Source organism: Diadema antillarum, unplaced genomic scaffold, assembly GCF_040938485.1.
Source record: "Diadema antillarum isolate AM-2024a unplaced genomic scaffold, OU_Dant_1.0 seq00000675_RagTag, whole genome shotgun sequence".
Classification (NCBI taxonomy): Eukaryota; Metazoa; Echinodermata; class Echinoidea; order Diadematoida; family Diadematidae; genus Diadema; species Diadema antillarum.
The window spans coordinates 1,755,503-1,773,110 of NW_027271581.1; the positions used below are offsets into that span (position 1 = coordinate 1,755,503).

General features: G+C 37.7%; 1 protein-coding gene across 1 annotated transcript; it reads right to left on the minus strand.

The window, feature by feature from the left end:
- Window positions 1–6,987: 6,987 nt before the first annotated feature.
- On the minus strand, window positions 6,988–7,966 carry LOC139737007 (uncharacterized). Its single transcript, XM_071647679.1, has 2 exons — window positions 7,961–7,966; window positions 6,988–7,344 (listed from the first exon to the last, which is right to left on the minus strand). Exons 1-2 carry the CDS (start codon window positions 7,964–7,966, stop codon window positions 6,988–6,990), a joined length of 363 nt encoding a protein of 120 aa, XP_071503780.1.
- Between the last annotated feature and the right edge of the window lie 9,642 nt (window positions 7,967–17,608).

Consider the following 17,608-nt stretch of genomic DNA (forward strand, 5'->3'; position numbering starts at 1 on the left):
TATTTTACTAATATTAATGATATGAGGCTTCCACGAAAGTTTATCGTCTACTGTAATACCGAGAAACTTTGTATGTGATACACGCTCTAAATGAACGTCATCAAAGATGATATCTGTGCGTAAAACTTCTATAGACTTACTGAATAACATGTAGTTAGTTTTCTGAAGATTCAGTGATAATTTATTGGCTCTTATCCATTGAGTCACTTTTTTAAATTCAGAATTAACAGTATCGACAAGAGTTTGCGCGACAATGTTTGCGCGTTCCCACTTGGTAAAGCTAATACCTCCTTGGTAAAACATGAACTGAGCCACACTGATTTGCACTGTAAACTCTGGCAAAACTGTTTCCTGCCCTTTCCAGTTGGCATAGATCATTTGGTTTTCTTTGCAATTTCTAGCAGAACATCACCAGACCGTGCTTGTGATAATATTACTGTCTTATAAGGATCATGCGGCGACATTCGTAACAACCCTAGTACACCAACCACCGCTCTTTCGCCCGTTCTTTTCTACCGTGAACATCCGCTAGATGAAACGGATGAATTCATAAATCACCGTGACGGTAAAGATAAAAGCTGCCGTGAGAGGGTATTGTAAAGACATTTCTTTCTAACGCGATAATGTTTAAAAGAGAACATTTTAAATATTTTTGCGACGATTGCAGGAATGCCAAGCGTGTCAAGAGTTGGCCAGACATAACATTTGTACCCTTTTTAGCTGTTTGTAATGCTGATGTGGACCCTCATCTTAGTGATTATTCCTTTCGGCTGAGACTTTATATATATGAAATATATATATATATATATATACATATATTGTTATTATTATATTATACCTTATTCAACAACAACCCCCCCCCCCAAAAAAAAAAAAGATACGCAAAGTATAGTAAATCAATGCATATACAATTCCAGGGTATGAAAGGGTATGAAACCATAATTAATCATCCAAATATTGCAGAAAGAGCCATCCGATTTGCTTAAGTCGTGATCAAAGCTCATGAGTATCCTTTAAGAGCATGTCAGGAATCCCTTTCCCTTCAAGTTCTGTCCATTGTGTTCACACGTTGATAAGTTCAAAGAACATCTAAGTACTTAACATGGAAGGATCAGACCCATGACATGCTTCACAACAACACTTTTCCATATGACCACCTAACCAAACTGAACGGGGTTTTCTGCAAAATATAGGTTAGATGTTATATCTTAACTCTTAATGTGCCAGGCCCAAAACCCCTAACGTGCCAGAGGTTTTTACCTAAAGCTAGAATGTTTCGAAATTGGACCGACAATGAAATTTAAAACCGCCATATCTCTGAAACTATTGACTGTTTTGAATTGAGTTCTACACAACATATATCAAGAAATGTTTGTTCTTTCATGTCATGTAGTCAGTTTGCCATAATTTCTATCTGAACCTGAAATATTGCAGAAGTAATTGATACATCAAAAAAATTATTAGAAATTTTTGTGTAGTATGGAAAAAAAGAGTCAGTCGCAGTTTTTCTTCAATAGAACGCTCCCTTGACTCTGTGAGAAAGTTTTAGAGCAACATCTCCTCTTTCAAATGATAACAAAATTGCCTTCTAGAATTGTATGATTCCAAAGATACTAGCAGTTTATTTTGTCTTAGCAATTTCTCTTTCTGCCTCAGTAATTCATTCCCAAATATGACTTCTTTAGTCCCAGATCCTGTATTTGCAACTGAAGTAATGTCCCTGGCCCTGGAAGAGTGTCTTTTGTCCACTTGAGAAGGAAGAACCTACTAATCCTCCTTTTGTCTCAGCGGACAGGGAGCGGGCGTATTCTATTGAAATCGGCTGGCCTTTGTCCGCGCGTAATTCCTATGCTAGCGTGGGGGACGATTAGTGACGTTTACCAAAACAAAAGCATGAAAGACTTGACCGCCGAACGAAAGCTGACCCTCTTTCAGGGACAAAATCAAAGCAGCTTCCCGCAGGACAGCATCCAAGTGGAACAATGCGAGTGGAACCGCATAGACAATACACGCAGATTCAATAGCATACACACGCGTGGTTTACCAATGGGACTTTTGGTCCATACACATCTTGCGGAGGGTGCGCTCACTGCGGATTTTCCCGACGTGAAAAAAATACATCTAGCTGAAAAATCATGTATTTACTCAAAAATTTCCAATGTAAACATGGTCATATTTTCACTGGAAACGATGGTTATACTAATCAGCTACCAGTACATATCATTGGCAGTTTCTTGGTGTAACACATTACGGTACCACAATAACTTAAATGATCAATGCTTTTCTCGCTCTTCTTAGTCGCCGATCGGCGACCATGGCACGTCAGGACTAAGGTCGCCGTTCGGCGACCATGGCACGTTAAGAGTTAACACCAAGAAATACCATTCAGACAGTTTAATCATATTACAAGTTATCAACGCAGAAATCCGGTTGTCATTTTTGGAGGGACATTATCTATAGGTACATATACATACAATAATTATCATATAAGTATACACAACTTATTTTGCTTATGATTTCTATTTCCCAAAGTCAATTATCACATTTTGATCAGCGAATGTGTGATTTGGTTACTCTCTTCAACCATGATGACTTTTCATTGATGTTTGACATAGCGCCAAGATTCGCTCATGAAAATGGCCAATTCATTTTCAATCGTCTTTTTCTGTCATTCTATCCACTATATTACGGATGTCTACGTAGCGACCTTATCCTGCTGAGTTGTACTGATCCCAGATTATCTCTCCGGGTACCGTTGTATCTTAAACCATGAAAACCTGAGGACTCGAAGTATGTAGCCTACATTAAAGACGTACAAAATTACATGGTTGGGTCTGTATGCGTGTCACCATACCAAAATCATTAATAGATAAGACTAGCTAGTACTGTACAGGTACACTGTACAGCATAAATGTACAGACTATGGTTGATGCCAATGGATATTATGATGCAATGTCACGTGCTATCAAGCACCACCATTTATTTACCCCCAAAACGCACAAACGCTTATCTCCGAAAGACGCCTTGTCCCTCAGATAAAGTCATGAAGAAAGCTTGCCTTTTCTTTTCATGAAACTGTACTTTGTAAATTTATTGAATGCCTTGCTTTGAAGAAAGATAAAATATGTGTTGATTTTATTACATCAGAAAGCTATAGTTATATCATTATATAAGTTTGAAAGAAACTGGGTAACTTCAAGATCAGTACAGTGTTACCATTGCCATATAAGACCTCATTGCATAATCTGTTATCAAGTACCTTCTGACTTTTGCCTGAGAAATGTAGTAAATCTGCGTTATCATTAACAACAAATGGAGGACAGAAAGCGCCAGAAGGCATCATTCATGTTTGTAAATGTGACCCTGCACCTCAAAAAAAGTCGCCAGACATGAATTTTTAGTTAAGACCATATTCTGAAAGAACAGACTTTAAGCTTTAAAATGATGTATAACTCAAATCAAATGGACTCTCCTAACCTATCTAAATATTGGAAAGAAAGCACAAACTCAGGAAAAGTGTGAACTGAGAAAAGAGGCTCTGAAGAACAGTGTCTATTCAAACCGTGCTGGTTGTGCGATGAATAGGACAAAAAACAGGAAGTAAACCACCAGAGTAACATCAATGATGGGATTATTAGATTAAATTTGAAATTAAGCATGCCTCATTAACACATTCTGTCCATAATTAACGCCAATTTTAAAAGCAGTAGCACTATCCTTTCAAAAGTTATTAGAGTTGAAAGTGTAGAGTGTGGACAAGGTTTTTCAGAAATGAAAAGGGAATTCTAAAGACACGTCTAATCACACTATACCAAAAATGTTCGAGATAAACTGCTAAAAAACACACTTTCCTGCCCGTTTTATGATTCCAAATTTTAGCATAATGTAAAAGAAGACCCGCTCTTTCAGAAAATATGAAAAAGTCAAGTTCGGCTAGGTTGACCCATTTCACTTATTTCCAGTCCTCACGCAAAATCAGTGTGTGCGACTTTATGTTCATTTTGAGGTGCACGGTCACATTTGTGAAATAAGTGAAATGGGTGAAATGGGTTTTGGTAGAATAGTGCGATTAGGTGTGTCTTTAGAATCGCTTTTTCATTTCTGAAAAACCTTGTCCACAATCTTCACTTTCAACTCTAATAAATTTTGGAAGGATAGTGCTACTGCTTTGAAAGTTAGCTTTCAAAATGGACAGAGTGTGTTAATGAGGCATGTTTAATTGCAGTTTAATCTGATAATCCCTTCATTGTTGTTACTCTGGTGGTTTACTTCCTGTTTATTTTTTGTCCCATTCATCGCACAGCCAGCACGGATTGGTAAAGATTAAGCGCTTGAATAGACACTGTACTTCAGAGCCTCTTTTCTCAGTTCACACTTTTCTTGAGTTTGTGCTTTCTTTTCAATATTTCGGTAAGTTAGGAGAGTCCATTTGATTTGAATTATACATCATTTTAAAGCTGAAAGTCTGCTCTTTCAGAATATGGTCTACACTAAAAATTCATGTCTGGCGACTCTTTGTTTGTTTTGAGGTGCAAGGTCACAAATAATACGTCTCACAAAAGACATTAGCAAAAGATAATCTTTAGTCAATCCTGTGAAACACTACCAATGGATAGCCGCTCTAGAGCACTCGCAATCGAGCACGTGTATCCCCGAACCCGTCTCCCATACCCCATCTGGACTACGTTTTAGGCCAGAATGTTGTATGATATGGCAATTACTGTCGCAGGATACAATAAAATCCGACGAGAAATGAGGCTAGTATACTGTATATAGCGCATACAAGGAATATGACAATAGTGTCATCCTCTTAATTTGAACAATGAGAGCACTGGCAATGAAAACTTATGTTACCTAGAATAATACTCCCCATAAACCTCCACAGAGAGTTTGAATAAAATCCGACCCCCCCCCCCCAAAAAAAAAAAATGAGGCTTATAGAGCATAATCATACAATAAATGTGACATGACCTCCAAGTCGGAACACTGAGGGCGCCGTCACTACAAACTGTTGCGTCCTTCATGTAGGATGACCACCTACACACACGTCTTTAGCAAGTCTGAGTAAAATCAAGTAACAATCAAGTTATTGCCTAAATAAGCGTGCATTTTTGCAAATTTTGACATGGTCAGGGTGACCTCTGACCCTGTAAAAGGTGGAACAGTGAGGGCAGCATTATCAATAGTGTTGGTGTATAGATTTGACTATGATGCATTTACATACCAAATTTGAAGAAAAAAAAAATCGTTCAAGAAACAAGGCCAGCGTCGCACACACAAGGAGACCCTGTTAAATTTACCTTTCCATGTATAAAGACGGAACAAGCGAGGGCGCCACCACCAAAAATAAAACAATATAGGCATCATGATTTTACTATAATGCACCTTTTTGCCAAATTTGAAGAAAATCTGATAAGAAATGTGGCTGATACAGCACACACAAGAAATGTCCATTGGCATCCATGTCGGAACACTGAGGGCGCCGTCACCACTAACCATCGTGTCTTTCATGTACATGTAGAATAACCACCCATACATCTCCTTAGATAGTCTGAATAAAATCCATTGAGTAACACTCAAGTTATTGCATAAATAAGCACTTCTGCAAATTTTGACATGATCAGGGTGACCTTTGACCCTGTAAAAGGTGGAACAGTGAGGGCAGCATTATCAATAGGTATAGGTGTATAGATTTGACTATGATACATTTACAAACCAAATTTGAAAAAAAAAAATCGGTTGAGAAACAAGGCAAGCGTCGCACACACAAGCAGACCCTGTTGAAAATACCTTTTCATGTATAAAGACGGAACAAGCGAGGGCGCCATCACCAAAAACAATAGGCTTCTTTGCCATACCATAATACACCTTCATGCCAAATTTGAAGATAATCGAAGAAGAACTGCAACCAGTAGAGCGCTCACAAGAAAATCTCTGCGGCGGACGCGGAGCAACGAGGCCAAATCCAGAGTATCCTCCGAACTCTGTTCGGGGAATACAATTAAAGAAGAAAATACGGCACAAAACCACCACTTAAAACAAAAGAAAAAAAATCCCAAGACCTGATGTGTTAGACGTTAGATGCTGTGTTTTGACCTTTGCCTCTTAGATCACATTTACTCCATGGAGAAACAGCAGCAGGAAACGCGTTTGTGGCCAGTTTCATTCATTTATTTGGTACGTAAACAAGTACACGTTTATTTTTTTCTCTCTGGATTAAGATTAAATCAAGTGATGTTGAATAGCTTTGCCTAGCAGATGTCATAAGTGATTTTCATAATTATCGATCCCCCCCCCCCCTACGCAAACGGTGTGTTATTTGACTTCTCATAATTTTACCTGTTTAATTATGCATGATACACATACTAGGTAAGGTCGACTGGGGTCTTTTTCTTATGATCAGCACACTGAAATGGACATTTGTGTGAGAAAATGCCCGTTGAAAAAAAAAATATTCTGTAGGATCAAGACTTCAATAGAGTATATTGGTAATCTTCACAATGGTATCATGATGAAAGTTACAAATAACATTAATGACAAGAAAAATAACGAAAAGTCGCGATTTGGGTGGGGAAGAACTATATAATCTTCATGAATTTCTTCCGTCGAGATGTTTTTACGTCGATTATTTACGATTATTTACGTCGATGTAGGGCAATTTGTCAATCAGTTGCAATATATAATCTTATATAAGATATATTAGGAAATCTAGAGAAAGCTGAACTGCTTTTGTAATCTCAAGTCAAAAGTGGTGTTATATTTAAGTACTTTGAAGAATTATGTTATCGCGATGCCGTGTACCGACGCATTTCTGATCTCGTGTACGCGTAGTTTGACTTCAAAAACTATTCTCAAAATTGTGATCTTTCTGGTGTTTTATTTCAAAAATTTATGAGCACAAAACTAATGTTTCATTAACTCCTGAGAGATGAGACATCTCTGCTGTGAATTGGTATGGCCTGGAGGTTAAACGATTTTATCACAATCTTATTTCTTCTGAGCCTTCTGATCAGATTTGGTGACTTTGCCTCCAGAGCCGTCATCCTTTTCCACTTCCTTTATCACGCCAACGGCTACAGTCTGCTTCATGTCGCGGACGGGGAAACGTCCCAGGGGCGGAAACTCAGAGAAGGTCTCCACGCACATCGGCTTCGAGGGCACGAATTTGACCAAGCAGGAATCACCGCTCTTGACCATCTTTGGGTTGTCCTCCAGTTTCTTCCCTGACCGCTTGTCGATCTTTTTCAGAAGAGCGTCAAACTTGCAGGCGATGTGGGCGTTGTGGCAGTCGAGTACTGAAGAGTAACTGGCGTGAATCTTACCAGGATAATTCATCACAATGACCTGTGTGCATGAGTGCGAAACACAAATTGGTGGCGATGTCAGTGATGGCAGTGGTTTTTGGTGAAGTCAGGTTCTGACATTTAGCACTGAAAGAGGTAGTGAAATGTTGATCTCGTTGTCTTAAAACATTTTCTTTTTTTTTTTACTGTCATGAAGACAGCAGACAGGAGAGTATGCGAGTGCAGTATAAGAAAATAACTACATACAAGTGTAAAGGACACACTGTGTGATCGAAAGTGAACAAGAATGGGTCAAACATCAGCCACACACACACACACATACACACACACACACACACATACACACACACACACACAAAGTGTTGGGCCACAAACTATCCATAAAGGCTATCTTGTTGTGGCCCGATTGGGCAACAAAGATTTTAAATCTTTAATTTAGGACCACTCCCTTATGTTTTTTTTTTTCCAGAAAGATTCTAAGTATTTTGGCTTATCTAGATACATTACTTATTAAAGAGGGTGATTTTCATGATGGGGCATGTGGGAGGGCGGACCTCACAATCGTTTTATAAACACGGGTTTTCTTTGAACACTAAACCCGACACTGTTGCCAACCAAAGCTTCATCATTTCGTGGTATATTTCAAAATATTTCACCTCCATTGTGGTAGTGCTTAGGGTCATACTTAGCTTGGTGCGAAAGAGAGGATTAAATCTGCCATAATTAAGCGAGTTTGAATTAGATCAACATGAACAGTAATACCCGCTATATGAAGATAGGGTTATGCCAATGCCTAAAGTTGATTTGAATTTCCTAACATCCGATTGTTGTTGTTTTTTTTTTCTCCACTGTGTTACTTTGTAATCCTCGCGTTTACATATCTCATCACCTAATTCTTGATATGTAAGTGCAGCAATTATGAATTTCTCCTTCTTTTTTTTTTTTTTGGGGGGGGGTTAGGAGGGTGGGAGGAAATGATATTTCCCCTAGAAAAGAACTATTGTAATGTCGTGCGCCATCACATCATTCACTTTACACAGTTTAACGTCTAATGCTACCAATGATTGTATGGTTGTGACATATATTATTAGAATGTTGAACTCCATCACTTTCGCGTACCTCAATATCAATTGAATGTAACAAACAATATTGAGTCAGTGAAACAAGGAAACGACAACATCAGATCTCCAGGGAAGACCACAAAATAATCAGAAATGATATCTCTGGCAGTTAGACAGATGCTGCGAGAATGCGTATTTGTGCGTTTGTACTGCATTTTCTTTTATGCAGCTATCGATATGAGTAAATTCATGTTTGTCATTTTGCTGATGGTATCTTTTCACTTTTGATTTTGTGTTTATTTGAGTTTTATTTTGCTTTATCTTGTTTTGTTCTTGTGTTTTTCCTGCTTTTTGTGGGTTGGGGAGGTGCAAAGCATTCTGTAGTGATATCATAATGATATCACTTCTTATGTTTCTTTCGCATAACCATACACAAACTCCCCATGTAGAAACTGCTTTTAGGGCTGATTTCATCGAGTTCCAAGATAATATCTTGATCTCGCCATGGCATCCACATGTTAATTTTCCTCGTACATCGTTATCACTATCACTACAGTATAATAAAGCAAAATGACTTGGGATTTTACAGCGTCCCTCATTTAGGTGATAAAGTCTCAAAACAAAAACTCAAAAGTCGGACTCTGCCCTCATTAGTGTGTCCAGCACAATTAACCTTCAGTAGCAACACATAATTAACCAGCATATCCAATTATTCTATGTGGATAAGATTAAATTGTGACCAAACAAACAGAAGGAAGACACCTGTTTAAAATTCAGCCATTTAAATGTGTTCATGTGTGTATAAACGCATACCAGAATGAAACGCATTTAACACATACAAACAACATAAATAACAACGAGTCTGTATCATGCAATGGCTCAATGGCGTCGTTTCTTGTATAAAAGACCAAGTCATATTCATATGCAAAATGAAACGCAGTAGAGCTGTCAAGCTCAATCAGAGTACTTTGTACCGACATTTATGTAGCACGTATTATGCAAATATGTACATTAAAGTGTAAATACGAATCCAAAAGAAAATAGTTAAAATTGTTTTGGAGTAATAATATGCACGTTCATAAAGGCTGAATATGAAATCACGATGAGGTAGAGATGATCTCAATATGCATCACTCCGCCAGTAGTAAGATGTGCACACAATCATACGTTCCACGCACTAATTACAGTATCTTCATACCGGTATCACTAAAGTAGTGCAACCACAATCCATTCATAGGGCTTACGCAGAACCACTCAACCACAAGGCAGCACAACGCGTAGCAGTTTATACACAATGTGGGACTGCATGCGTAAGAGAGAACTGATCAGTTGACGGACTGTTTACGTACGTGTTACCGATGTCAGCAGAAAGTCGACGCTCTGTAAGTTGTGTAGGGAAAATTAAAGATACTAATTTCGACAAATGAAAAAGGAAATCATCTTGTGATGGATAAATACTGCACTAAGCTTCTTCTGCTGCAATCAGTAGTGATTGCTTCTGTAGTCTACCAACACATTACAGAAGGTAAGTGACGGTAACCTTTATAATTGATTTGTACTATACATACTATAAGACAAGGTAAAGATTTGTGTTGTTGCTTACATGATAGAACGTTTGGCATATTTGATGGCCATACAGTATTACATATTAGATAAAACGAAAGAGAAAATGGTGCCTATTAGCTTTGGATTTATAATTCCCCTTACAACTGTTTCTGTGCACGAGGTAGAAATGGGTGTATGCATTATTTCTCACTCTCTCTCTCTCTCTCTCTCTCTCTCCCTCTCTTTCTCTCTCCCTCTCTTTCTCTCTCCCTCTCTCTCCATCTCTTTCTCTCTCTCTCTCCCTCTATGTCATGTTATTTTGGAGACATATAAAAAATATAGAAATTACGAGAATTACATAAAACAAGAATAAAGGGGAATTGAGGTGAGACAATTTCTCAAACTTTAGCTCTACAACGTTAACAGCGTGTTCACTTGGTAATGCCACAATCCGTCATATTTTGATCTGTGTCAACTGATAGTGGTAGTAGAAGCAAACATTATTGACTTAATTGTCGCCAAACAAAATTAAAGATAGAAATCAGACCAGTGGTACGTAACATCTTTGAGAATAACAGAACTGACGTCGTGAAAAGGTTTGATGAAGGGAGAGCTGAAACATAAATCAGAACAATCTGACTCTAAATTTCGGAAGGTTTTTATTAGAATTGTCAGTTAATGTTTGTGTTATCACTGTCGGTATTAGCCTTATTTATCTCTAAACACTGAACAAAAGATGTAATGAATATAAACTTGTCAATCTAAGGTGACTATAACAAATTTCGGTAATGTGTGTTTGCTTCGTAAAGACAGATTATTTTTTTTTACACGTCATAAGTTCTTTCAAACGCATAAGCAATATTGCACTCATTCTGCACAAATGTGACCACAAGGCAGTATGTGCAAAACTCGTCTTTTGTATAGGCTGATTGAGCAGTGATTCCGTGGTGTGTATGTCCAAATTCATCCAAAAACACGAATTTATGTTCCTTGTTTGGTTTAAGAATTCTATCGATGATCATTGTTTCTAATTTCTAGGAAAAGCGTTAGTGTAGTTGATATAAGTGCATATTCAATTTCGTGGTCTGTTACAAGGTATTGGGTTAAGTTAGGAGATCGAGACTGATAATTAAGTGAATTGGAATAAATCTGAAAATGTTGTACAATTCCTGGGATATAATTTAATTTTTTTTTGTCAGCTGTGTAAGTTTCCAGTCTGCATATTGCAAATGATATCAACGCCTTCCTAAAAAAAGTAGGTAAACATTTATAAGGATTTTTCCTATCACAATTGCATAACGCACAATGCGGATGTGCTCATGTGCTTTGTGCAAAGGTTGCAGGCCCTTACTGAATGCGCTCCACACAGGAACCAGATAGAGCAGTTTTTGTGGTGGAACAATGGCGTCGTGTTCGCATGTTTTGCCAAGTACATAGTACAAAATGTTGTTACATAGTTTCGGGCTCTGAAATACACAAAAACTTTGATCCGACATGTCGCTGAAATGTGTGCTTTGAAAACGAGTGAAAACGACGTAATAAGTAAGGTTGGATCTATGCAGTCTTGCAAAACGTGCTTGTGCGGGGTAACGTTAGTCAAATTGAGTTGTAGGAGTTGTAGATATATTAAAAAAATATTAAGAATATGTCGAATACTAGATTCTAAAAAGTTGCCTCAAATTTAATCATGTTCATTAGATATGACATCATGGTGATCATGGTGATCTTCTTGTGCAAGTTCGAAGGATAAGTCATTTTTTGAATTATTTCCCTCTTAAACTGCTTACATGAACAATACTGTAAACCACAAATTAGGATCAATCCCTTAAGATTTAGATTCTATTTTGCTTTGCTTCTTGAGATTACCACTGAAGCTCAAACTTACAAAGGGCTGCAAAACGTTGAGGGTGTGCTCCCTAACACCCTAAAACTTTTTTTTTTTACCCTGTGAAAAAAAAAATATTCAACAGAAATCCAGAATAACAAATGAGAGGGACGGGGAATCACAACACCCACTCTTTTCCCTATTGAAAGGTTAAGTTCTTAGATAACTACTTATATCGTGTGTTATATAATTTTTATTACACCAAGCAAAGTTTATCTCTAAATTGGTCAGATTCATGGGTTTATTCTCAAAGTTCTGCTGCAATATGCGATGTTCCTAAGAATAGCATGAATTAATGCAAACACCTTATACGATGTTGCAGTAATCTATTATAAAACGAGCTCATGGATTTTTTTTAACAAGATGACATTTTTATGTCTCATGGCTCGCAGACAGTGCTAGTAATGCTATATAGTACCTGCTGGTGGAACACAGAGCACACAACTCTTGGGGAGCTCGTTCATTCCGCGTGGCTGCTGCAAAGATATGGAATGGCCTTCCACAGTCTATCCGCAGAGCTCTTACCACAGAATCTTGTAAAACAGCCCTCAAGGCCCATCTCTTCAAATTGAAAAACTAGCCAATGTGTAAAAATGTATGTTTACACATTTGGAGACAATTACTTCCTGGAACTATTTCTTTTTATTTTAACTGTCTTATCACAAGCGGTGCACCCATGAAATTTAAGCTGAATTATGTATTCATTTTGGAGCAAGCGCCATGAACGCCTGACTTGGCGGATACCGGCGCTATACAAGACTTCATCATCATCATCATCATATTATTCGCTTGTGTATGTAGCTTATAATAAAAATGAAAACAACAACAAAGAAATAAACTGTCATAGTAAACCAATAAATCATTTACCAAGCTCTGATGAGATAATAGGGAGGACAAAATATGGCTGTATGTGATAAAACAAGAAGCATCATGGAAGTAGGTGTATTTTTAAGTGTGTGTGTGTGTGTGTGCCTAGGAATAGCGTGGATGTAGTTGACATTTTGTATATCAAGTTGGAAAGTTTCAAATTGTGATCCTCTCTCACAAAAATATTAGTTGTAAAAAGTATAAGTATAAAACAAAAAGAAATGAAAAAAAACATGTGGAATATACAATAATTCTAAAAATCTCTTTCTCAAGTTTGTAGTTTTTGTTTGTAGTTTTTGTTTGTAGTTTTTGTTTTGTAGCAAAGCTGACAGAATGTGTGAATGCTTTGCATGTTCAAGTTCGTAAATGTCTGTAATTACCACTCAGAAGTCAATTACTGTGTAGTATGATTTGAGACGATCAAACGTGCCAACGTGCATGTGCATTTGAGGTACTCCTCATATGTTTTAAGAGAGAGAGAGAGAGAGAGAGAGAGAGAGAGAGAGGGAGAGTGGGAGAGAGAGACCAATCATGTAGTTAGGTCCTATCTCTATAATATTAATTGTTAAGGGTTCTGTCTGGCATAATATGTCTGGCGACATATTGAATACAATTATAATGATACGCACAGTCACCGAAGCACTTATTCTATTGAGATTATAAGAGGCAGCGCTGAGGCAGTTGGGATTTTAAAATGCACTTTGAACCTTGTACGTTATGAACGTGATGAATAAAGCGGAAGTTTACAGGTAGTACAGAACATTACGAAATGATCGTACACAAAAGTGGTTCTGTAATAAAAATATATCTGAACTCGTCACTCCATACGTCCCTACAAGATATCTCCGATCTGCCTCTCAGCACTTGCTTCAAGTCAACACAAGAAGGACCAAGAGATACGGTGAAAGGACTTTTGCTTATGCAGGTCCAGTCCTCTGGAACTCCCTTCCTCAGCCACTCCGATCCCAAGAAAACTCTGAACTGTTCCAAAAACAAATGAAAACTCACTTATTTCGTTTAGCGTACAACGTTCAGTAACTTTTGCAGTAGTATAGTAGAATATGATATGTGGTTTGCCAATTTCCAGTTGTAACTATGTTTCATTATGTATGTATGTATGTATGTATGTAAAGCGCTTTGAAAACCTATTTTGTGTTGAATCGCGCTATATAAGAGCATTATGTTATCAAAGACGCATATGCATCTGCTCTGGAATTAACATACCAACACAACACTTGATCAATTAATTTGAGGTCAAATTGAAGGTATTGAACACACACGAGGTCCTTTTCCTATAACAAGTGCATTTAGCAGGTAGGCTTTTATTCAGGTAGGCAAACTGGAAATTGTTAAACAATGTAACATAATAATGTTAGGTTGAGATTGGTTTTAAAAGCAATGTTTATGTTATATCATTCTAAAGTGTTTTTTTTTTTTCAAAATGTTTGAAGATTACGGCGTGTGGTGTGATAAGATTACAGGTGAGAGTGCATCATTGGACATTTTTCGTTGTTGTTGTTGCTTCTTTTTCTTTTGTTGCTATGGATTATGTTCTCTTTGCTTTGGTGTTTTGTTGTTTTTCGTACTTCTGTTTTTTTATTTCTTTTTACAGGGAATCGTTTTGCATCCTGATATTCTTGATGTTATAAATGTGCTAACTAGGCTGTTTAGAGCGAAGCAGACACAAGTATAATATATAGGGATGTTTAACTCTTAATGTGCCAGGCCCAAAACCCCTAACGTGCCAGAGGTTTTTACCTAAAGCTAGAATGTTTCGAAATTGGACCGACAATGAAATTTAAAACCGCCATATCTCTGAAACTATTGACTGTTTTGAATTGAGTTCTACACAACATATATCAAGAAATGTTTGTTCTTTCATGTCATGTAGTCAGTTTGCCATAATTTCTATCTGAACCTGAAATATTGCAGAAGTAATTGATACATCAAAAAAATTATTAGAAATTTTTGTGTAGTATGGAAAAAAAGAGTCAGTCGCAGTTTTTCTTCAATAGAACGCTCCCTTGACTCTGTGAGAAAGTTTTAGAGCAACATCTCCTCTTTCAAATGATAACAAAATTGCCTTCTAGAATTGTATGATTCCAAAGATACTAGCAGTTTATTTTGTCTTAGCAATTTCTCTTTCTGCCTCAGTAATTCATTCCCAAATATGACTTCTTTAGTCCCAGATCCTGTATTTGCAACTGAAGTAATGTCCCTGGCCCTGGAAGAGTGTCTTTTGTCCACTTGAGAAGGAAGAACCTACTAATCCTCCTTTTGTCTCAGCGGACAGGGAGCGGGCGTATTCTATTGAAATCGGCTGGCCTTTGTCCGCGCGTAATTCCTATGCTAGCGTGGGGGACGATTAGTGACGTTTACCAAAACAAAAGCATGAAAGACTTGACCGCCGAACGAAAGCTGACCCTCTTTCAGGGACAAAATCAAAGCAGCTTCCCGCAGGACAGCATCCAAGTGGAACAATGCGAGTGGAACCGCATAGACAATACACGCAGATTCAATAGCATACACACGCGTGGTTTACCAATGGGACTTTTGGTCCATACACATCTTGCGGAGGGTGCGCTCACTGCGGATTTTCCCGACGTGAAAAAAATACATCTAGCTGAAAAATCATGTATTTACTCAAAAATTTCCAATGTAAACATGGTCATATTTTCACTGGAAACGATGGTTATACTAATCAGCTACCAGTACATATCATTGGCAGTTTCTTGGTGTAACACATTACGGTACCACAATAACTTAAATGATCAATGCTTTTCTCGCTCTTCTTAGTCGCCGATCGGCGACCATGGCACGTCAGGACTAAGGTCGCCGTTCGGCGACCATGGCACGTTAAGAGTTAAAAAAGTGATATCAATATTGAACATTGCAGAAGGTAAGAACAGTTCAGTTGTCAGGTGATTGCACTAACAAGATAATAATCATTGAAAGTTGTAGCGATGTTTTACTTCGAATCTTTTTTACTTTACTTTACTGTGCTTTCATCACGGTGAACTATAAAAATCATGGAGAGGAATCAACGTCTCGCTTTCTTTGTCAGTCAGTGCTATTGTTGTGTTTCAAAGCAAACCCACGGAATCAAACAATTTAAACAGTGTTTGAATAGCTGCCATTGCCACTTCACTTCAATACATAAGCTCTAGATTACCTTCGAAATAATGCTTGTAGGGAACGTATAGGTTCCGTTGAGACGTAACATCAGGTCCCCATTTCATAAAGAGTTTATTTGATGACAACTCTTTGCTGGAATGACTATTGTCATGGTAACGACAAGAATACAGTTTCCCGATTGGCTGTTTGCTGTGGAAAGTGGTCATTCCACCAAGAGTTGTCATCCTAACATCTTTTATGAAATGGGGCCCAGGTTTCTAACATTTTGGGGTGAGATGATGACAAACCTTTTATGAAATAAGAAAGAGCATGCGATTCTAAGAGGAATTTAAAGTTTATTTGATGAACATTGGTTTTGAAATGACCGAGATACGCAAAATAGAGCAATCCTAATATGTTATTATGATCGCTGTGTATTACTTTGTTTTTGGATGTCTCAGCTATTCGAAAACCAATTTTCAGCAAATTAACTTTGAATTCGTCTTAGAAAGGTATGCTCTGTACTATTTCATAAGTAGTTTCTTGGTTCTTCACAAAAAGTTAAATGCCTAATCCTCGCCTTCACCAATAATGTACTATCCATTTAACCTACCAATTTTTTGAAACTCGAGGAATCGGAAGGAAAAAAAGAAGAAAAGGCTGTAAACATTAGTTTCTTTGCTAAATTTCAGGCAAGGAGTTCAGGCGAATTGATGGTTTGCTTTTTTCATTTTAGATAGCTGAAGCTCACATATTATTAAATGTACTTGCAAAAGCCATCATTGAAAAGGACTTTTTCTTTATTTCCTATCGTCTAGCCTCTATGGTAACCACCACCCCCAAATTCCAGGTATGGACAAGGGAAGACACCCGACTTCCATGTCACTTCAAAGAGGAGCCACTCGCTGCGATCTGGGTCAAGGAGAACAGCTCACATCAGCATTTACAGATGAGGAAGGCATCATACTTCGATGGGAATCTTGTAAGCAAGGACGAACGCTTCGAAATGAACAGGAATTTTAGTCTCGTCATCACCGACTTGCAAATGGCAGATGAGGGTCGCTACCACTGCCAAATTCTGCAGGAGAATTTTGAGGTTTTCTCGAATTCCACCTTCCTGACAGTTACAGGTTGGTAAAAAAAATGGCATCATGTCGTAATCATGAGGGGTTGGTGGAAAAGAGATTTTACATATGATTGTCATGAGTAAAATAATTTCAGAATGTTTAGTGGCTGTCTTTTAGCTTGCAAAAAGCTGAAGACAATGACATTTCGTTCAGTTTGGCGAATGATCAGTCGTTCATCTAACTAGGAATAGTTCTGAGGTAGGATATCAATTTTCGATTTTAAATCGGCCTCTCTTCACAGCCTTCAGATGCAAGCAATGAAGGTAAAATGCTCCCTTTAAAACGATATTAACCAAGAGACAAAGGGACAGGACAAGATAAAAAATACAATTTCTCAAACGTTCTTCCATAGAAAACCCGAATCTCTGGATAGTATTTTGAAACAAAGAAGCAAAAATTTCTTGGGAGAGCTGTTAAGTAAATACGCAGATTTGTTACAAGGTTTGTACTAGCAGACTCTACATAATTATCCAAGTGAGGGTTTTGCAAAATTCTTACGGGGTTTTCCTCAGGAATGAAAAAAAAAAAAAAAACCAAAAACTTGAGTAACCATGGAGTTTACTCTGTTCAATACATATCAAAGCTTGGATGGTGAGTTTCACGATGCAAACATAACATTTTGCAGTATTTGTGTAGCACGGCAAAAGAAACTGAATGAAGATGCAATATTACTAATTTCGTTCTTTACTTTACCCATTACAAAATA